Source organism: Columba livia, chromosome 2 (genome assembly GCF_036013475.1).
Source record: "Columba livia isolate bColLiv1 breed racing homer chromosome 2, bColLiv1.pat.W.v2, whole genome shotgun sequence".
NCBI classification, from domain to species: domain Eukaryota; kingdom Metazoa; phylum Chordata; class Aves; order Columbiformes; family Columbidae; genus Columba; species Columba livia.
In genome coordinates this window covers 15,439,058-15,463,157 of record NC_088603.1, presented here as the reverse complement: position 1 = coordinate 15,463,157, position 24,100 = coordinate 15,439,058, and the positions used below count along the sequence as shown (strand labels likewise).

Here is a 24,100-nt window from a genome sequence, read left to right as displayed (position 1 = left end):
CTAACATTTCTGTAGCCTCTTTTCCTTCTAATGCTGTCGTACATCTTAACATTTCACACAACAACTACAAGATCTTTATGGGAGACGACCTGATGTTACTATAAACTCTATCAAGTGCTGCACCACAGTCTATGGCATTATATAAATAAAAGATAGCATCACTGTTTGAGGATTTGTTTATGTCCTGAAAATCTTCTGTCACAGAGCAATGTACTGGGTAAAATTGAAGGTTTTGTCCAACAGGAAACCAGACCAGGAGAAGACTGATTTCCTCTGTTTTTCCCACTTTTATGGGAGATACTTGTTTTCTTTCCCTTCCTGACCTCTAATGTTGGGAAGGCTGATGTTGTCTAGAAGGGGATAATTGCAGGAGATATTTTGCATGACAGGATGAGATACTAGACTATTAGATGGGACTCTTCCTTAGCTGGTGAGTATGCAGAGGAATGTATTAAACAGAAGTCCTTTAAGGTACATTAAGCTTGACAGTTGTCTTTCCCCTACGGTGAGCTTGGCACACACGATTGCTGTGAGACAGCGATGCGGGCTGCAGCTTGCTCTCATTTCAACGCCAGCTGAATCCTGACATTCTCCGATGTCTAGTGATTTTGCAGTGAGATATTTTAAAGAAGTTTTTCTTTTCACTCATGTTTTCAAATGAACTTAATATAGTGTAAAGTGAGAGTTTATGATCCCGCAGAGAGATATACCACGCAGACTAGCACAGCCTAAAAAGCATCGGGATAGGTTTTCCAGCACCCCCCCAGTGCATCAACTCTGAGCCAAAGGGACTATTTTCTAATCAAAAGCCCTCATATTTTTCATTCTTTGCTTCTCTTTCGATAACAAAAGGCCCAAACAAACAGAACTAAGTAGAAACCCTATTCTGCTGTTCATGCAAGCCTGTTCACAAAATGCCTCCCATAGGCTGCTTTCCACCAACCCTGCTATTTCATTTAATCCGTTCAGTCCTGAAGGATCAACTTAGGCAATTAGACAAGGGATTTGGGCTCTGAGGGATAATTGGATGACTTGCATGCAATAAACTCCTTCCACGCTCTCTTCACTTTTCTTTTGTTCTCTTTGCTCATCCCTTTGTTTCTCATCATTAATTTTTTTAATCTAATTTGCAGCACCCTTGCAGATACAGCAAGATAGTAATGTGACCAAGCAGCAAGAAAGTAAACACCTACATTGCAGCTCCTGCTGTTTCATGCCTCTTTAAATTGTTCTGATCTGATACGAAAGGAAAGAGCAGCTGAATTTAGATGACGGGATGCAGCAGTCAACTCTTTGTTTTTGTATCTAGAGCACTACTGAAGTTGCAGGGAGGGAATGAATGAGCTCAGGTGCCTCAGGTAGATCCTGGAGGAAAGCTCATACAGGGGAAACAAATCATTACAGCAGAATTCTGGTCAATTGTGTTTGAATTATATCATGGCTAAGGATCTTAGATTAAGTCCTTAGATTAAGGACTGCTGAAATGTAATTACCTTTCCTTTCCTGCTATAACTACCTTTGTCTCCATTCCTTGTCCTCTCCAAGTCCCAGACTGGGAGCTCTTTTTGCCTCGGACACACAACCTCGTTCTCACTCTTTACTCCTCAGCCTGGTGCTTCTAGCTTTCATTTCCTCCTATTTTGACATGTTCCTCTTATATCAACCACTTCCCTCATGCCACCCTTCCTAATATCTTACTTATTTACTCTATAAAATTGCCTTCCTCTGCTCACATGAATCTAAACTTCTCTTAGCTCCTTTTATTTCCTGTATGCCAGAACAATTTGTCAGTCTGGGTACACAGCAAAGTTTAAAATCATACACAGGTTTCAACACCTCCCTCTAATAGCACAATATCGCTCTCTTTTATAATACATGCCAGTTAAATATTAATGATCACTATGCTATAAAAAAAAATAATAGCAACAAAAGATAAAAATCAGATCTTAAACCATCTAGTTTAAATGTGTAGAGATTGTATAACCAACTGCTGAATGTGCGGAAGTCCTTTCCAGTGCCCACCTGTAAGGAATATAAATATTGCAACCACAGCTACCGAGACTTAGCTCAACCTGTAGGAAAGGAAGTTTTCCTTCTAGATGTCTGCCTTAAGTCTCACATGGGAAAACAGACACAATGTCCTCCTCTGAAGAGCTGCTCAGGTAACACAGACAGGCATAATAGGAACTTAAGACAGACCGTGCACAACCCGAAGAAATGCTGTAGGTTTCTTACAAATGAGAAACACCCATCAAAAATAATGTCAAGGACAAAACAAAATGTATTTCTCCTACTACTAGAGAGACAGGTATTCAAGAGCTAGCCATCTTCAGATGAAAGTATGGTGGATTTTAAGTTGAGATAAATATCTTACTGAGAAATAAATTGAAAAATACTTTTCAGAGTTCTTGTATGACTGCAGGGAGAATGCAGCTCTGCTCTCCATATCTCCTCAGCAAAGAGCAGGTTTGAGTAGCTCAGGCAGAAAGCTGGAGGATGTAACTGTTGAGATGCTTAAAATCATGCACAGAGAACGTAAACTGACTGAAGATGGAGTAATGAACTAAGAGGGTGAAATATAAAAAATATGTTTCAACTAAGCTCACAAAAGAAGAGATGCTGCATTTGTCTCTAAACAGAGAAGGAAAGGAAGATGATAAAAGCTTTTCTCTTCTGTGGTGCGATGTGGCGATATCTGATCTAGCTATTGTCTTTGCATCAGTCTAAACAGAGATCTTGGCAGCAGCTAATTTACCCAGTTCTGTGACTGAGGAATGCACATCAAAATAATTTTTTTCCTCTTTTCTTAGGATGTCAGGGGACACCCTGAGATACTGGAAATTTCAGACACTTTATGTCTTTCTGCCCTAGACCCTAGTACATTCAGGAGAATGTGGATGTGATAAAATGAATATTTGGGTTAAATATCAGATGATTGCCTTCTCAACCAAGAGCTATAAAAGAAAGAGAGTAGGCTATCTCTCCACATAAAGCTTGTGGACATACCCCATTTCAAAGTGACTGAATGTGTGCTACAAAAGTGATGGAATGAACCACAGCAGGAATCAATTCAGTGTAAGAAGGGAGTCAGACCAAGTGACTAACAAGGTCTTTTCTATAACTCAGTAGAAAATAGTTTCTGGAAGAATATCACCAGGCACTCCTCACAAGCGAACAGGTGTTAACCTTGGTGCCCTGGCCATGTTCCAGCTCAAGTAATTACCTTTTTCACTTAAATTCTCCTTCCAGACTCTCCTGACTTGTCTCTACTCCCCAGCCCTGATTTATATGCAATTAAAGAGCAGCAGCGTTTCACTGCGCAGGTGGTTGCTTGTCAGTGCAGGGAGTAGCGAGCGGATCAGCTGTGGAGTGAAATGGTCGTTCTATTGACTACAAGACCCCATTAAAGGTTCTGAAGCTCTTTAAGATCCTTGCAAATATACTACCTAGATGAAAGACAACCCTGTATAGACCATCCTATGCTTCATCTGTGCTTACTAGTACGGTGGTTGATTTTCTTTTGCTTTTTTTGAAGGTGAGAGGATGGCTGGCTTCTCTGGTCACAGCGAGCAGCTTCCTCTCCCCGATTACCATCCTGCAGCGCTCCTGATCTCTGCAGGGGAGTTGCTTCATTTTCCTCCTCCCTCTCCTCCAGTGCAGCCCTTCAGCTCTGCAGGAAACACCCACGTCTCCTGAGGCTCCTGCAATGCCACAGAACTCACCATCTGCAACTTTTAGCTCATGAATGAATATAGGTGAGCAGGGCTTTGAAAAATACTTGGAATCATTTGTTACATAATTCCCTGCCAGCACAGTATAATTTCTCTGGGAGTTATGGTCTGTTTTTGTCCGGGAAATCATGCAGATGAGCTGCAAAACCTCAGAATTAAAAGAGAAACGCTGAAAATCCTGTAGCAGAAGAAGAGAGGCTGTCACAGCAGCAGGTCCCACATGGCAGCAATTCCGCCTGTGCAGGAGAGCAACACAATTTTCCACCAGCAGAATGAGACCCACTGAAAAGCAAGAACTAAGGAGCATATGCAGTCCAACAGCACACACAACTTTGAGTCGTTTTTTAAAAGTACTTTCAGATGGTCTGTTTTTGATCGGGCTGAATGTTGTGTGCACAATACAAAACCTGTGAAATTAAGAAGAAAAGGCAGCTTCTTGTATTTCAAGAGAAATAGTTTGTCTAGAAACTTTTGATTCAAGTTTTGAATAGTGTAGGGGAGAAAAAAGACAACATGTATTCAAAATAATTTGTGAGAAACAAGCCATGTATCTAAGTGTATCTCTGAAATATGAAAATACAAAGGTGATTTAAGAAAAAAAAGTAACTTTGGCTGTCATTCTGGAAAAAGTTCAATGCTAACGATTAAGTGTTATTTTGTAAAGTAATCCTTATTGTTTTAAAAATTTATTTTGATGCCTGAAAAATTGGAATCTGTCTGTTTCAGATTCCAAACCTCATAGAAAGTGATTAATGTTATTATTTTTTTTTAACCTACACACCAGACTCTTCTCAAAGTTGCACAGCAATAGGATGAAAGGAAACGGACTTCTTTTTTCAGATAGTAAGAAGCTGGCCAAATACTGGAACAGGTACCCAGGGAGCTGGATGAAATCTCCATCCTCGGAGATATTCAGGATACAATTGCAGCCCTGAGCAACCTGACCTGATCAAAACTGCCCTGAGCAGGGGCTTGTACCACATGAGCTCTGGAGGTCACTTCCTCTGGAGCAAAGGAACTTTTAGAGGATTTTTTTATATACTCATACATTTAGACAGATATAAACACGCACACATAAAATTTTACCGCAGCATTCATGTATCTACATCTGATTCTGCACGTGTGTACGTGCTCTGCTAAACACGGATACAGACTCAAATATGACACAGTACATAGATGGTGGAAGCACCTGAGTCTTAGAAGGAATATTAAATACACAAGCATGAGCTCCAATAATACTGGATTATTCCTGACACTGAATGCTATCTCAGTTTTACCTGTTTTCCTGTTAAATTCTGGCACCTTAAACTGCAGCAATTTTAACTACATCAGAACAGTGCAACTAATGAAAGATAATGAAATTCACTCTGCGTGAACTGTTCAGTGTGGCTTAAGAGAAGAAACAACAACTCAGCTCCAACCATCTAAGCAAGATGTAGAGGACATTTTTTGAAACTCTAATTCTACTGGATTGAAGAATACAGCTACAAAAAGAAAAGAAAAGGATGGCCCTGCCCTAAATCACAGTGTGTGCACAGAACCGGAATCAACTGCATCCACCAAGTGAGAGATGAGCAGAGAAAAACGAAGACTGTGAGTGTTCTCCAGCCACCCCCAGAAAAGGCTCAGGGCACAGTCTGCAGCACTTGGGCTGCTTCAAGCCACCACGTTCCGCTGATGCCGAGTAACCAACCATTTGTTGTTTTAACACCGTGCCTGAATGCAAAGTTTCCTGCGTACTGCTCCGTAGGGAGAACTTCCAAGAAGAAACAGGTTATGAATCTCAGCTTAAAATAGTAACACAAATACATTTTGGGACTAGAAATTACCACAGTATGATAATGTAGACAAAACTTAGATGAACAGCCTTACTAAAGTGAAAGCAGCAATTTCTTTTAATTGTATATCCTTTCACAAAATGCCTTTGCATAAATTCCCATAATTGCTTTTCTTCATGATCCCCCAAAGATTTAGATAAAAAAATATTACTTAAAGCACTGTTTTAATTCCAAGGTAGTTTTAGATGAACTATAAAGGCCTAACTTAGTGACTGTGCAATTTTACCGATTGTACCGTCTTAATTTCCCCCTATCATCCCTCTAATGTTCTGTCTTGCTTGCCATTTATAAAAATATACACATCTTCGATTTTTAATATGCCTGTTTGAGAATTCTTACTTCATCAGATACACAGATTGAAAAAACATGAGTAAAGGCAAATGCATGGAAAATTGCTTCCACAGAAAAGGAGGCTCTGTCTTAAGTACAGTTTTAAAAAAGTTGGATCAATTAGCAATCTGTGAATGTTAGAAACAACTTAACAATGTCTCAAAGATGAAAGAGCATATCACAGAATGAGGAAAGGGGGAAAAATTAAATTATGTCTGCAGTCATAATGAATCAAAGCCCAGAAGGTGGTCTCCGAATCAGCAGGTTTTGATGAAATATTAAGGAAAATGATTATTGATGAAAAATGAATAAGCTCTTTTTGATTTTAGCAACCTTTAAATCACACTTTGCTAATTAAAATAGCTTCAATGCATCCTTCCATTCCTTGATGGGCATTTAGCAATCCTTAGAAATGGTGGGTTAATTTGACAACATTTTAGCAAATATGCATAGAGTTTATCTTAAGCAAGCAGACACAGCACAGTTTAAGATTATGTACAAAATAAAGCATAGCTAAACCTTCTCTCTTTTTTTCCGTTTTCTCTCTCTTTTTTTTAGAATATATCTACTAATTAAAAAAAAAAAAAAAAAAAGAAAAAAATGACAGGCAGCTTCTGTTTGTTTCCTCTGCCTCACACCACACCCAGTAACATATACTACAACTAGTAATGAGCCATGAACTGTGTCTCAGGAAATAAAGAATGATGCTACTGTTTTCTGTCTCCTTTGTTTCCCAGGTCAGAGCACTTGTAGGACAGTTACTCCTGCCACCTTGGAGGCCTGTTAGTGTGGGTACTGTAGCCTTCAGCAAATGAATTTCCTTCCCAAAGATAAGTGGAAATGAGAAGTCTGAGGGACATTAATTCCTCTATCCCTTGAAGTCATACAGATTCTAATTGCTTTTTAAAATGCTGGTAGTAGTAATTCTGGGTTCTCTTTTCATCCCAGTTCTTACAGTGTTTCCTTTTAATGGGATACCTGGGAATGAGGGAAGGCTGTAATCGAGACTGAATTGTTGCACACAGAAGACATTTCATGACAGAATGCAATGCAACTCAGGCGTGCCATGCATTATTGTTACAAAACTATACACAAAAATTAAAATTAAGCCAAATCTACTCCTTTGCTTTCTCTTCATAAGCTAAGCCTTACATGTGATATCACCATCTAAACTCCAGGCAGATGAAATTACCTATCCATTACAAATATGTGATCTATTTACTGTAATAACATTTCATATATCTATCATGTAAGAAAGATTTCTATGAATGCATCAGATTGAAAAGCCATTTAAATGTCACTAGTATGTTAAGGAATGGAAAAAAAACCCATTTAAATAAGTCTGACGTTAGAAGAACATTTTTCAGAAATACATAATCATATAAAATAGGCCATGCAAGAAACCTTTTAATATCTCACATCATATAGTTTGAGCCTTAAGGAACAAGATTTCAAACACCTTATAAAACAATTCTTTAACAATATGCTACGAAGTATAATGCTCCAGTAATATACACTGTTTTCTGAGTGAAGAGTGGAAAAACATTGGTTTTCAGCTTCCCAACCAAAACCAAACTGAAATGAGATCTTTCAGCAATTTCTCAATTTCCAGAGTTTCCAATGTGGTATGTTTCATAAGCACTCATTCAATGAGTTTACAAGATGTTAAAAAGAATCAACCACCAACCCTCAACATACATGTAGTGATGTTATTTTCCTTCCTAAAATTAACTGCAGGATTCCTCCCCACAATTAGACTCCACCACTTCCGCCAGTGACAAATGACTTCGACCATAAGCACGATGCTTTTTAAGTCACAGAAAAAAACAAGACTGTCTATAAGGATAAACAACAGATAATAGTTAAATGTAGTTTGTCTCATTTGTAGAGATACCATTCATAAAAAAGAATAAAACAAAATCCCCTCCAAAAACTCCCAACATTAGAAGAACAAAAATTTAAAAAAACAAAAATTTTTTTTTACTTTTCATCCGTTAATCTACATTAATTTAAAGTTCTAACTTTAGATTGTGTACTTAGTGTCAGCAAGCAGAGCGAGAGGATTCGGTAAGCACACAGCACTCCCTCCAAGCTCTGCTTGGGTACCCCTCTCCTATAATCAGACAGCTCTAAAATGCAAAACCCCAGCTCTTCAAATGCTTGGAATGGAGAAGCCTGAATCCTTCACCAAACAGGAACAGATGGGTTGACTGGAGGGACATAAAAGATAGAAGAATCATAAATTTGTGTTCTATTTAGAAAGGGCCATGTTCAACAGCAACAAATTAAACTGATTAAATGATGGTGTTCAAGTGCTGCACAACATCAGTTTGCAATCCAAATGTTGGTTAGCAGGACTAGCAAAGAACAGATTTTAACAGTTTACACTGGTAGGATCAAAGCACTTCATTTAATGAACGGGAGAGCCTTTGTTTTTTTAGCTTTGTGTACTCAAATATTCCCCATAATTTTGTCAGGATGAAGAACTCGAAATTGTATTGATGCCATTAGGGAAACGAAGATGTGCATGTTACACACAAAGAGCTGGATTTTGGTCTCCAGTCTCAAGCCATACAATAAATATTCAAAGCCTGAGACATTGGCTTTTCTAGTTTTTACGTCATGTTTTGTTTCATAATAGGATATATAATTTAAGTTGGTTTGTTTTGTTTTTCCTTTTTAATCAAACGCTGCCTCCTACCATCTGAAAAAAAATGTAAACGTTGTTCTCTTTTTTTCTTCAAGCAACGAAATGCTCAACTGATCTATATCTGTGCACAAATTGAACTAATCTACTAATGAAAAATATTATACGTAATTCAGTTACAATGTATTCAAAATCCTAATATATATTATAACCTCAAATGGTTGAAAAGTGTCAGGTTTTGATCTACCTTTATAAGTATGGCCTCTTATAATAAGAAGTAGCAGCACTTAAAGAACTGAAGATCAGAAACCAAAATGGATACTGCTAATTTCCAGCAAAGGGGGCTCATTACTGGTCGCTTGGAACAGGGGCACTAAGGGCACGTTCGACTGGGCCCCACTTCATCCCCCAACTCTGTAACCCGGAGTGGGAAGTTCATCTCTCTCTTATCTTTCTGTGCATTTTCCCACTGCAGCCATTTGTAGAGGTACTAACTCAGGCAGCTTTTGTAAAAACAAACAAATAGCTGTCACACTTCAGATTACATGGCAAGCTGAGCGGAGGAGAGAGGAAGCAAAACCACCGGGGTTTGAGTGAGGCTGCGGCTGTGGTAAATGGAGAAAGATGTGGTTCTCACAACAGTATCAGTGCTTGGTATCTATTCAGAAAGAAACCAGCACTTTCAAGTAATTAAAATGGGAGGCCTGAATAGAGTTCACTGTAAGTCTGCCATTTATTCCACCAAAGTGGTCACCCAAACAGGGAGTGCAATTGCATACTTTCACAATAGGGAGCCTACATAAATCCTCATGAATTTATATTAAAACTTGTCTTATATTCTATCAAGATGGAAGAACAAAAGAAAACAACCAACCTAAGATAATAAAATGCCAATGCTAATAGTGTCTATTGGGTTCTAAATACACAGGTCTATGGGAGACCAAGCTAATTTTTAGGCAGTCCTGGGGGCAAGGATTACTGGCTTATAGGATGAAGGGTAGAGGAACAAAAAACCCCAATGTGTTAGTGCTAAAGTGAAATTAAACCCCATGAAGAGTCTCACAGAGGCTCTAACTAATCCTTCTCTGGGTTATCGCAGATGGAGGAGGAAAAATACCACAATGACTTCCAAGTATTGTTTGCAGTTTTACACAAAGAGAACTGCAAATAGTTCATTAACCCACTGCTCTCCACTGAGTTGTCTTGGAAAACCTGTTTGATTATCACATAATGGCATATGCACATTTTTTGGGGCCGGGAAAGTTTTTCCGAAAGTCAGATTCTTGTAGGAATGAGGCTTCATTATGCCACAAAAGGGTGATACTCACAGGAAGATAAGGTTTTAAAACCTATTGCTACTAATTTCTGAAATGTTACTGGTTGTTAAAGGGAGCCCAGATAACAAACAGGTTTTTGCTCTGAACTGCTTGCAACCTAATCAAGGATTTCCAGCATATTTACCCATATGCGTGGTACCTTCCCCTGGCAGTATGTCATCCATACGGCTCTGACAGCAGAGGGTGATAAACAGTGAGGAGCAAGGGATCCAGGCATAGGAAAACACTTCCACATCAGCAAACAGAAGTAAACAGAGGTAGGAGGGAAGAATTTACTCATAATCTTAGTCAACTTAGGTTGTTAGCCTTCTGCACAGCTCTGCAGGTTCTAAATGTCATTGGTTAGATGGTTTACAGTGCCATGGCCTTTCCCTTTGTGAAAGCGCTCTTCCAGTCGGCTTCCAGAACTGACAAAAAATCTCTTCATTTAAGACACAAGAAATATCCTCGCATTTACAGGATGCATCACCCTGAGTAATAACTCCTATCTCCATCTCTGGTGGGCCTGGCAGCAAGCACAGATTCCTGTGCATAAATAATCCTACAGACTTAAGAACACTCCTGTGACTGACACTACTAATAAAGAAGTTTAATATAGCTGCACAAGCGCCTTGTTTTTTTAACTAATATTTATTCAGGCTTGGCAATATAGTATTTCATAGCTTTCATGACCCATTCTGCTGTTGCTAAAAGTTATTTTAGACACACTGGAAAGACAAGATCTGCTTATTTCACTTTTTACATATTCCTATATTACATTAGAGTGTTTCTTTCCAGTTTCTGGGATTCATTACTCTCATGCCAATTTAAACATAGATAGTACTGAGCGAATAAAAGTTAGTATCTACATAAAATGCTCTCCCTTTATTTTTGGAAAAGCAGCAAGCTAAGTATGTGTCTTGACCTTAAAAACAACATCTTGCCTCTTCACACTGAACAGATGACAGTTAAAGCAAGTGGGGTTATTTTCAGTTCCCAGATATTCCTTTTACACAACTTGATTCCACTTCTGATAGAAAAGAAACCAGTTCATAAAGGTCTACCTTTTAAAATGAACATTTTTTCTTTTTAATGGCAAAATGCATGCAAAAAGCATATGATTATGGTATTTATGTTTCCATTAAAATGTCCTCAGTGAGCTAGGGGTGTCTAGCCTACTATTTTCAAGCTATTTAGATTTACAGCAGCACAGTGCCTATTTTATTTCAATTATATTTTAGGACAATGCACTCTTGGTGGGAAATGATTACAGAGTGACAGCCAGTAAATGTCCATTAGGAGTTGTCTTTCTACACACTGCTCAACTAAGGATGTCAGGTGATCACTGTAAAACCCCATTGTATAGCATCATTGTCATCTACATGAAAAATGCTATTGATCAGCAGTGCAGCTTCTCTTCTGAATGATGCAAAACATTCTGGAGACAGTTTCCAGCTAAGCTAAAAGCTTTATCCACAAGAACAGAGTTCTCGAGACACTTCTTTCCTGAACTGTAGAATAAACATAGATAAACATATATGGTCTACCTCGATTTTGCTCCGTAAATGCCTAACATGAGAAGCGGAACAGTTCTTAGCAGCCTCGTTCTGTAAGCTCTCAATGCAGAGCATGGCGCCAGCGTTACAAGGGCAGCTGATGTACATGCAGCTATACTGATCACCCATCACTCCTGAAATATTTTATTTATTTATTGCTAGACCTTTGTTTCTTCTGAGTAATAAACTCCTTCTCTGTTAGGACAGAGAATCTGCTTTAATTCTCTAGGATCAAACCAACTTTTTTTAGTGCTACTGTCTACTGACTTGCCATGACTAGTATAACTGGAATTTAAAGTGTTTCAAGATTCACAGAAGCTACTCTTATGCATGGATTATGTAAGAAGCCCCCAAAAAAAGAACCTCCCCTATTTCAACTACATGTTTAACAGATAATAACTACCTCTGAAAAACTAAACGAAACAATCAAAGAACAACCCTCCCCCCAAACCCCACAAATATTGATCAGTGATTTAACTTCAATGCAACATAAATCTGCATTAAAGCAATTCTGAGAGTTTAAAGCCCTGCAGGATACTTTTGAGTAAAATTTACTATTGATAGGAGTTTTTTTAATGCCACTGTTGGTAAAATGGGTAAAATAATGTCACTTACACACATACAGATGTGCAAGTCTCTGAGGAGTAAGTCAACATCTCAGTCTCCTTTGCTGTATTTTGGCATTATACAATCCACTTTCTAATTTAGAGAAATGTACAGACAAACTTTTTGAGAAATAACCATGTTCTTCTTACTGTTTTTACTATGTATCTGTCTATCATTGCAGTGCTTTGAACACATGTAAATATAAAATACATCCAAGAAGGACAATGAAGAAACAGGCTTGTTTTTAACACTGGTTTCAAGTTATGTTATAAAATAACTTGGGGCACCTCTGCTTGACAACTTGACAGTATCATCATTTGCTGAAGCACTACAATAGTGCAAAAAATAAAATAAAACTGTCCATTATTCCAGTGAGCAGTTTACATACTTGTCCTCCACTTTGTTATCATTCATACGCCATGACACGGTTAAACTTACATCAGTTGGTGGCATGTGTTGATGAAAATAAGAGAGAAGCTGAAGGAATATTAAAGAAAAACAAACCCTGACAAGGCCTCACACACAGGCGCAGTAATTGTCTTGCAAGTTAAGGAAAAATTTGTCATAAGTGTTCAGCAATGGTATGCAAACTATTATGGGACATTTTTTATATGCTTTGTAAGAGACTTTTAAATAACCTTTTGGACATACTTAAATGTCAAATTTTGTTTGACACTAACCACCAAACCGTAATAGAAATAACGTTTCCCATATAAACAATGCTGCTTTTAATATGAATGTGCTAAAGATTTGAGACAGCCTGGCCATTACCAGCTCCTGGCAGTTCAGCGCGAGGGTAACGCGCTGTGAGGGATTTCCCTTCTCATCCACAAAGGTTGGAAGTGACTGTTTCCATTTAAGTAACCTCTGTAATGTCCAGAGGAAAGGAAAGAATGGCAGGGCAAAGGGGTAAAACACAGTGAAAATAACGCTCACCACAGGTGAACCCTAATGTAAACGATATTTTAAGGATGCAGCACTGCAACCAACTTTTTCTCCTCAAATTTCTTGTAGTGTTATTAGGATAAACCAGACTGCAGAGAAGAGAGGTCCCTGGAGAAGAGCCTCATGAAGAGGCACTTGGATGCTTGGTGTGAAAAGGGGCATCACAGGAGATGCCAAGAGAAGAGGGAAGGTCTCACTGCTGGAAACGGATAGAAAGGAATAAGTTGCAATGCACATGGGGTGATGGAGCCAGGTATCTTACAGACAGGGAAACAACTCAGGTGAAAAACAACTCGGGTAAAAAACACCTCAGGACCACATGACCACAACTATTTCTGAACATGATGCTCAGATGATAATTAATGCATCTAAGATAAAGCCTATAAAGCACAGAGCAGCCTTGGGAAGACAGCTCAGCCATGACCCAGGCTGTCCTGCTGAAGGTTATTACACAGGGTCAGGCTACCAGGTGTCCTACACACCAGTCTGGGAAGACTGAAAGCTGCTCCCTCACAACTGCTGTATCTCCTCTGTCCCAAAGCAGGCAACGTGCTGTCGCAGCAGAGGGCCCAACATGCAGACCTGACTTCTGGGAGAGTTAAATTTGAGCCTGAGATTGTGCAAGTTGCTATGAAGTTCCCCAAAACAGCTCCCAGAGCTAGGTGGGATTCACCAGCTCTGCAGTTTGGCTGTTAATAAAGGTATTTGGAGGGAGAGAAGAAAACCCCATATGCTAGACAACTGCATGACTCAGATCCCCAAACAGGTACTTCAGAGGACATTTGTAGCAAATAATAATAATCTTTTTTTCCATCTGCATTGCCTGTTTCTTTCCAGGTGCTTTTTGCTGAAAGTGTCCTCCCTCTGCCACTGGACTGGGGGTTGTCTCTCTAGTCCCAGTTCTAGTCCCCGCTTTGCATTTTCTCCCTCTGCTTGAGCCCGAGGTGTGTGCCGGGTCCTTCCTTTTGTCACAGCACGATCCAGCTGCAAGAGACGGGGCCCTTGGTGCTCCAGGAGCAGACTGAATGTGCAAAACCACCACACTGCTCTTCAGTCCTACCCTTACGATTAACATCACATTCCACCGGTACTCCGTTATCTTCAGTTTCACTCACTCTCTCCCGGCTCTTTTATCAGCAATCACACAGAGTTAGCGAGGTCACGCAGGTCTTATATTTCACCGTGCCAGGTTTGCATCAAAGAACTTTTTTTGTTGTTGATGTGACATTGATGCCATTCAACTCAGGCATGAAACACTGCCTTTGGTCTAACAAAAACAGCCGTGAGAGTCACCACGTGGCAGCCATATCCAACCAAGCTATCTTGATTTCCAAAGGCACAAAAGTGCTGAAATGTCAGGCACCTGGGCATACCAGCGCCAGCCAATATCAGGCTACAGAATATAGAATTTCAAGGGCACAGATGAAGCTGTCATATTTTAAAATTATTCACCTTCCTTCACTGAAATAACGTACATATCCACAATATATAAATTATGCTTATTTAATATGAAAAGTAGACTTTTCCACAGTGCAATACAGCAGAGCAGTGCAATTGAGAAAATAAAAAGGTCATTGAGCTACTGACTTTTAGTAAAAATTTATGCATTTGACAATACCTCTGAAATCTCCTTTTTTGTCATCTTAAGAGGATATATTTTTACCAATATTATGGAAAGGAACTTCTCAAAATGATCTAGCAAAGGGTTAAATACACCGATTTCAGTCCTCAATTTAAAAGACCTTTAGACAACTAACCGAATTGTACATGACAGCTTTCCTTAAGACCAAATGCGAATTACTCCATTACTACCTAGAACAGAATATGCAAGATGAATGCCAGTCCTCAAGTAGAGCTACACAGTCTCAAATACTGTAACCTGAAAGTTCACTATTTTTTTTTAAATAAAAGGGTAGAAAACAAAATAACAAGTGTTTTTACTATGAGCTAAATTAATTAACTGTGAATGAGTTAACGATACCTCCTGCACTAGAATTTTTGTGCTAGTTTTTGTAAAGCTGAGAAAATGCAGAGCTACAAGATCATAGATGTAAGCCAAGAAAACAGATGTATTTTCATTGTTAAAGTACAAAAAAGCTGTGAATTTTGCCTTTGGTTATTTCTACTTTATGTTAGTTTACATGCCTGTTTTAGCTTCAGGTTTTCAAATGAACTCAAAACTCCATCAACAGAAACCGGAATTTTGCCCAATTTCAGCATAAAACCAAGCATGACACAGTTCAGATAATGTAACCACAGGAAAAGTATAAATCATAAGCTACGGCCTGAGAAAAAAAAGTAACTCATGAGTCAAACTTGGAGTTTACTCATTTGGCCTATATTTAAGCAAAAAGCTCAACCTGTTAGACCGAAGTTCAGGCCTACAGTAGGACTAGAATCCAAGTAAGAATTAACCCGCTTTTGCTTTAACAACAAGAACATTTCTGAGATTTTATAACTGCTGTGAATAGGTTGGAAATGTATTCTGACGTCACAAGTTTGAATTTAATTTAAGTGATACCAAACAGTGACTCCAAAATTCCAAACCACCTGAAGAATGAGAAGAAAAGCAATTGCTCTGCAGAAAGTAACTTTCCCATCCCATACTGCGACCATTTGATTTGTGTGAGTTCAATACTTTTCTACATAAAGGCTTTTAAAAAGCTGTTATTAAAAATGTAGTTCTGACTTTCTAATTGATGCAGAGTTGTCTCCCATGACAAAAGCATTACAAAGGCGATTCTGAAAGAGTGTATCGATTGATGGCTGGTGCCTACCTGTCCACAGGTGAAGACTTTGAATTCCGCGGCTTCTTCACTTGGGCGTACAAGGATTCCACTGTCTGCCCTTCCCTCGGGCTTTGTGGTCGGGTGTTCAGGGTTATCGTGCCGCTGTTTGAAGGGTCATAGGAAGCGATCCCAGCGTACATTGGGTCCGCATCACAGCCGAATGTCCGGTTAAAATCCTGTATCTCTGCATAGTCACGCTCACGAGCTTGTCTCTCCCGAAATTCTCGAGTTTTTGCTTGAATTCTGAAAAATTAAAAGAAGGCTGAAACTAATTTCCCCCCCCAATCATTTGAAAGCAGCAGTTAGCAGACACTTTAGGTAGCCCAACTTAACCAAAACCAATGAAGTGTTTCCAGTTTCAGTTTGTCACAGAGTCTCAGGATTTCCTTGGCCATTGAAGCCTAGATTGAAGCAATGCTACAATCAACACTATTCTTTAAGTAAAAAGTCTGACTATCCATTGTCTTTTCTTTCATTATTATTTCCATAGCTGTTGGTAAACAGAGTTTACTGGTTGTTTCATGTATCTTAGGACGACTGTGCTCTTAGCTGACCCGAGAATGGCCTGACACCATATTGTGCTGTACTCCCTCAAAACCTAACAGGTTTAATGGTTCTACTGCCTGTATTTAGAGAGGAATTTTAATGTACTTTCTTGGCCCAATACTACAAAGTCATACTTCTTTTAGAATTTAAAAACTTTTTCAGGATAGGACACACATATATGAATACGTATGCATGCATGCAGTAAACAGCAGAAGTAGATTCTTCTATGAATCATTTAAAATGTGCATGTTTTGTTTAAAATGTAAGCAAACAATCTGGTATCTCAAAAGCAACAACATGTGCCTTATGTTAAAGTTACAAATGGAAGGTGGTGCTGTACTGGGGTTTTTTATCTAGGTGCACTTGTTTAGTTGTATGATAAAAAGTGGCAGATAAAAACAGATGACATTTAGGAATCTGACAAACACAAACTGAGCACAGGTCATATTTTCAAAAGCACACAAAGCTATTACTAAAATCTGATCTGGGATTCAAAGTTTCTTTGGCATTTTAGAAAATTTGATGTACCACACACACACACACTTCAAACTGAAAAAAAACAAACCCCCACATTGTCTTCCCAGACCAATTTAATGCTCTGTCATCATTGCAAAATGAAGCACTCAGCTGCTTCCTCCCTTCCATTAGTAAAATGTGCCCTTTTTCATCTAATACAGCCACAGTTACACAGTGTGACAGCATCCATCCATTCAGACTGCCGCTCTGTGCACCTCCACTATGTGCCATTTCCATAGACAGCTTGTTCGCCGACTTTTAACAAAAGCAGTCTACTCAAAGCTTCTGTCTCTTTCGAAAGTAAGCCTTGTTTCTTTTGAAAATAGAAAAGCCTTAACGCTAGATAACTTTGGCATTTTTGGAAATTTTAAACTTAGCCCCACGCAAGATTGGTCTTTGCAAAAAGAAAAGGGGATCCACAAAAGATGGCATTCAGGGTGCAGATAAAGACACCAGAATTTAGGTGACGTCACGCCAGCTCCACGTGCAGGTTCCCTCTGCAGTCCAGGGAGCCGTCAGTCAGCAGACCCCAGAGTTACACAGCTGCAGCACTACTTGGTGTGTCCCAGCATGAATGGAGTTGCTCTATAGACACTTTTGATGCTGTTGTTTAGGTCTTCCTTGTGGGCTTGGAGACCCAGCCTTCATTCAGCTACTTAAACATAAGCAGCTCTGGCCACCTGACATCCCCAGGTAACCCTGCTGGACCTCCAGCTGCTGGGCAAGGACTTCCGCAGGTCCTTGTCACCTCTGCCAGCCCCATGCTGACATCTCAGGGACTGAGATAACTCAAATGACACAAGACGTCCCTGTTTGAGCCTGTGAATCCAGCCTTGAGCTACTATGTGAACATCTCAATTTAAGTGTCTTTATCAGACCGAATCCCAAGCAAATTGTTTTTTCTTTGCTAACAAAGATTGCCATAAAAAAAAAAAAGACAAGAAAAGGAGGATGGCATGGATAGACAGACCTACTTCCCCCAAAATTCTACAAATATTGACCAAAGATACTGATTTGAGATACAAGTGATTGGATGAACTCCCTTCAACAGCCAGTGTCATGCACATTGATGGTTCAGTGATTCATTTACATGCCCCAAGTTATAGCTCAGCATAATTCCTCTGTTTATGTCTTCTTCCACTAACTAGTCCACCACAACTCTCATTCACATTCACTGTGAAAAAACAATAATGCAAAAAAAAAGTAAACAAAACCACACAAAAATGCCCAACAACAACAAACCAAACAAAAATACAAACAAAGGCAAATAGAAGAAATCTCAAAAAGTTTAACTTAAACCAACATATATTTTTAATTTTGGAATTTTGCAACTAGAAAACTATTTTCTTTACATGTTGCTTTTTATTTTGATAGGGAAAAATTGACATGAAAACTGTAACACTATTCAGCTGACCGCATGTTCTCCTACAATTTCAGCAACATCAAACTAGAACTGTGTTTTGTTTTGTTTTAATTTACAGTGAAGAAGGACTCAGGTCTAAATCCAAAACCCATTTCAAATCTAAACTGTGTTTCTGCATGCCTGTTTTTAAAATTAAAAAAAAAATATATGTTTCACATTGTTCTATACTCCAAAGTAGTAATTCTGGATTGTTACAACCTTAATCACACTTGAAAGGTATCTACACAAAAGGAAAAAGGCCTGAAAATGACCTGTGGTTGTTGATTCCTTTCTCTCAGATTTCACTTCCAGTTTGTAGTCCTGCATTAATTACCCTGTGGAGTAATTGTCTATTGATACGTGTCCTCTGAATAAGAGAAGCAAAGCAAACCAGAAATTTCCTAGACATTGGTAGATTTAGTTTTCATTTCAATGGACAATGTATCACCACATACTGGAACATATTGGCTGACACCAATTTGAGTTAAAAAAAAAATCCATGTATTTTAAGTGACCAAAATTTCAGTGTATGAAATCTGGCAGTATAGCAATAATGTGGCATTGAGTAATTCAGTCAGAAGAAATCATTGTTTTCTGAAGTGCTTATAAAACAGAATTACCTGGTGGTAACTGGTGATATTGTCCTCAGTGTTACACTGACTGCTATGAGAGATGCCAGTGAACTTATCTAACTTTTGACCATGAATATCATGTCATTCTCCACAGGTGCAGACATGAGTGTCCCCTGTTTCATGTGAACCAACTTTCTCATGTATCTGCTTATCAGCTACTTAACAGGGTTGGACACAGCACCATGTGCAGGAAGAACATTAAGATTTTCCCATGCATGGTTCAAGGAGGGACACTTACTCCAGTTCAAGTGGGAGAAAACTGATTGTTGAAGTGTTGTGCAAGTAATTATGTTCATACCCACCAGGAACATTTTTAGAGTATTTTCTACAATTGCTAATACACACATTGTACTGAAAATCAGAGTCTAAATGCATTCTAAATCTCCCTGTTAATTATTACCAAAGCAGGTAGTAACCATTTGCAGAAAGCAACATTTAACAAAGGATAATGCTAAAGTGAAACTTATAAGATGTCCAACTATACTGACACCCAAAACATTCAATTTTTTCCCTCTTAATTAATTTTCTGTGCCTTAAGTTTAAACCACAGTGCAAGCCCTACACAAAAGTATAGGTATTCTAATTACTTAACATATTTTTGAATATTATTTAAAATACAGCTTTGGTTTTGACTTCTCCAGGGCACATTGTATTTAAACTTAAAGGAAGCAAATTACCAGGGAAAAATAAGTAGACATATTCTTGAAAATAATAACAGCTATCAGCTTAATATTGCAAGAGTTTTAAACTCTGAATATATTTTCACATAAAAACCTGAACTTAACGCGACTTTTTAAATGTTGACGCCCCTCCTTGTGCATCTATGTGCATACACATGGTATGGCCTAAACAGTTCGTTAGTGTATACCACATTAAGTATATATACAGGAAATTCCAGTGCAGACTATTGTGGGAAAGATTAAAATTATTATGTAAACACATTGTGCAGCAAAGATGAGAACGTGGAATTTGTCCGTACTTCAGCCCTCATCAGCAATGAAATCCTATTGAAATCCTGTATCTGGAGAAGTGTTTGACCACAGTGCTTTGGTTTCACAATGTGGATATGTGTATTAAGCTGTCTTCACTGCATTGTATTCCTTCACGATATGGTACAATAAAAATGCATATGTCTGAAACTTCAGATCAGCTAATTTTGAGGATTTATGGCCTTCCTATGGATTTTGTGTGGGTTTAACAATAAAAATAATGCTTAGAATTTGCATAACTCTTTTCATCTTCAAAGAATTTTGCAAAAACTGCTAATCAATTTTGCAGCGTTCAAATGAAACTAAACTTTTAAAAATACAAAAGCTATCCCAAGAAGTTTCTAAACCCTTCTTGCTGAAGTGTTAATACTGAAAATGTCAAGAACACACTGTCGTGCTTTTGAGACTCAAATTACAATGTTCAGTAAAGTATAAACTATCCTCATGCATTTGTGTGCTATTCAGTTCAAAAGCTAATGATAACTGCTTCAAATGACAATATTGTTAGCCGCAGAACTTCCTATAATTGTTAGAAGAGCTTTTATTTGCAAGCTAATCCAGTAATGATAGACATACCCATTGTATAGAGATTTCTGCACGTGAAATGCTGGTTGCAAAAAGAAGGGAAAAGCTGATGCGCGCCTGTGCCCAGCAAACAGCAGCCACCTTCTTCCTTCTTTGAAAGTGTGGGTGAGATTCAGCTTTCAGATGAAGGTAACTACCATTCTAGACACCTAAATTTAGGTGTCAATATATGTTTCAGACTCGCAGAAGAGCAGGTCAAGATTCAGTCACATCAGGCAGCTCCCCACAGGGTCCAGAGAGCAGTTCAGCTGAACATCTGTAACATGGCCAGTTTAAGGTGAAGCCAAACCCTTCTCCAGGCTCTACCAACTGTGTTGAGTACCCGTTCCTCAACCACAAAGGGCATTTAGCCATGTAGCTTATATGTGCATACTAAATAAGCATTTTAGTCTGAGAGCCCAAACCCACCCCGAGACAAATGTTTACAGCAGTTCTGTCTGAACTAAAATTTAACTTTTCCCAGCAACAGAAAACATGGATCCATGCTCCTGGCAGAGCTGCCGTGAGTAAAAGTGAATAAGCAAAGCTGGTAAAAGAAAATAAACCAATCCTAATTTCATGTAGTCTTAGGAGTAAAATTATAAATATATTCCCAACCCCTTGGGAGCTTCAATCTACTTCGTAGGATTTTTTCATATTAGTGATTTAGATCCTTGCAAAAAATCACCTACTTATCGTAATTGATGAACACAGCATGGGAAGGATATTCAGGGCTAGTACATCACATTTGCCATTGCAATGGCAGCAATGCCCTCCCCTAAGAGCAGAAACAAAGTTGGCTGCTGCTCCTGGTGTGCAATTGCTTGGTCAATTCAATTAATCCTCCTGCTGCTGCCAGGATTCAGCCATCGCCCAAGTGATAATCCACAACCTCGCCTTTTCCACCGTGGCTCACTCATTTACAAAATCAGTATTGAACGCTTGCAATATGTGAGATGGCTGACAATGTTTATTAAGGATAGAAACAGCATTGTGTAGGGACAGAAGCTAAATGACAAGCCATTCACCACTGCCAGTTCTCAGCTCTTTCTGCCATCAGACGGGCACGCGTCGGGATGATGGATTGAAAACAGAGAGAAAAGGCGACACGTTTATAAAGCCAGTCAGCTTGTTTAAGTTAGTCAGACGGGATGAACGCACTCGGTCCAATTTTTGCCAGATATCGTTTCTAATAAAGAGGTCAGGAGGTGTGTTGGCCAGTAGCCAAATCTTGTCAAATGTGTCCCCTCCTCCTTTGCTAGTGAAAAATACCTTGCAGGCACAGTATGCCGGCTACTAAGCCAGGTCTTGCTGTTCCTCCTTCCCCTTTCCTCAACTGCCTTCAGGGCTTTAACAGCCCTTTTTCTAATTTTTGCCAATCAAGTCAATATGGGATTTTGTCCTCTCCTGTATTTTTCTTTGACCTTTGTCTGGATCCAAGCAGAATTTTTCTGACAACTACTCTTCTAATGAGGGTACCTTGATTATAGGCATTATTGTGATTTCCCTCTGAACCAGCATATGACACTTAGCTTTTCTTATCATGATTAGAGCTAGTCAGTTATCACAGTGATAACCACCTCAGCAAAGCCATCTGCTTTCCTGGGAAAGTAATTCTAAAGGAATGCTTTGGCCAGGGGATAACAGCAGCAGTAGCTTGGAAACAAGAAAGACACCTCCTCTTCCTCATTTGTGCCTGCATTTCATTCAAAACTTTTGCATATAAATAAAAAAGAAATCAAGAAATACTGCGATAAAAAAATATAATTTTTAAATTGAAAGGCTGGAGATGAAACTTTTTCAAGTCATAAAAGGAAAAAAAAAAATAACAGTTCTGCCTTATCTCCTGTGTGGCCAGCTGGATGAAATATGACTGTCCTCACATCTCAGACACAAGAAGAAACACATACAAAATGTGGTCAGCTTGCTATGGATAAGCACAAGCACACAGGGACAAAATCAGAAAGGCCAAGGCACAATGTGAAACAAAAGTAGCAGGAAGCTTTAAAGATAACAATAAATCATTGAGTAATTGCATTAGCAGTAAAAGGAAGAGCAAAGAAAAGGTTGCTCCCCTGCTCAGTATTGAGGGAACGATATTGACAGATGATGCTGAGGAGACCTAAGGCTTAATGGTTTCTTTTCTTTGCATCTGTCTTCACTAAAATGCTTGATTGCAAGCAGGTGGCCAGCACAATTGATACTGCCACCAACAGAAAAAAGCTAAACAGCAAAGGAAGTAGCCAGAAACTGGTTAAGCTGAACTTCATTCAATGCACACAACTGTCTGAGGCAGTCTCAGACCTTGTTCAGTAACCAGGAGACCCTGTTGAGGAAAGCTGAAGTATTGAAAGACTAGAAAAAGTCAAATATCCCTCAGAGGAGGAGAACTAAAGACACATCGTTTTAACTTCAGTCCCCTTTGAATCAAACAATTGGTAAGCATAGAGAAGATAATGAGATGGGCAGTAGCCACCATACATTTATCCAGAATATATGTGGTCAAGTCAGCTGGATTTCGTTCTACAACACAGTAAACAGCCTTGTGAACAGGAGACAAACAGTGCATCTCAGGCTAAGAAAAACAGATATGGGATGATTGCAATAGGTTAAACCAGGCAGTTCCTACAGAGTACCTAGAGCAGGGATGTCAAACTCATTTTCACCAGGGGCCACATCGGCCTCATGGTTGCCTTCAAAGGGCTGAATGTAATTTTGGGACTGTAGAAATATAACTATATTTATAGGGGTAGGAGTAGTTTGACACCCTTGATCTAGAGAGTAGCTCTCAGCAATTCACAGTCATGTGAGATGGGTGGATCGAGACATTTACTACATGGATCTCTCTCTGAATTTACTCAGATTTTTCATTATTAGTTAGGATGCTATTGAATCTGCAGAAAACCCAAATGAAGGAACTTTGGAGGAAAGGCTTAGCATTTCAAATGTTCTCAAAAAACAGACAGAGAAGACTTTGAAAATAGAATTAACGTCAATAACAGCAACTGGAATGTAATTTACATAGATGGAATGATTAAGCATACCAATTAAAAGTAGGGAAAAAAATCTGTGAGTTGCTTTTTCAGGAAAGGATCTGGAAGTTCTACTAGATGACAGATACTCATGAGTCAGCAATATCAAGCTCTTGGGGAAAAGAAAAAGAGAGTGGGGACGTAACAGCAATCTCTAGATACCTATGAAGGAACATAATATTTTCCATTTCTAATTCAAGTATTAGGTATTAAAACTGCAGCAAGAATGATTAAGACTAGATACTGTAAGCAGGGGAACTTTCTCATAAAAGGTAGTGGAAAAGATTGGCGTGGAAGTTGTAGATTTTATGTCATTACAAACTGGAAAAAAATGGGATGAAACATCTTGTGAGACTGGCATGCACAGGAGATCCTACCTTGGAAAACTGACATGATCTCTCTTCCAGATCTATAATTCTGCATCTACATAGAAATTTTACACACATATATTTCCTACATATTGGTTCTACAACAATGGAGAAACACAACAGAGACTACATCTAAAAAAAAAAAAAAGAAGAGCTGTCCACCACCTTGAAATTAAACACATGCATCTGTACAATCAGATGGCCCTAATTTTCTTTCTCTTTCAACAATCACAGCCTATCTGCCAATTAGACTATGTGATAGTACTTACTGTCTCTCTGCAGTTACCCCCTCC

The 24,100-nt window shown here is 38.9% G+C and overlaps 1 protein-coding gene across 25 annotated transcripts in view; it reads right to left on the bottom strand.

The window, feature by feature from the left end:
• PARD3 (par-3 family cell polarity regulator) overlaps window positions 1-24,100 on the bottom strand; it is a 454,313-nt gene that overhangs the window by 83,497 nt on the left and 346,716 nt on the right. For all 25 annotated transcript variants that reach the window (XM_005504176.4, XM_065055083.1, XM_065055084.1 and 22 more), the window contains one exon: window positions 15,747-16,001. In XM_005504176.4, coding sequence (XP_005504233.2) covers window positions 15,747-16,001 — 255 coding nt within the window. The remainder of the gene's footprint in view (window positions 1-15,746; window positions 16,002-24,100) is intronic.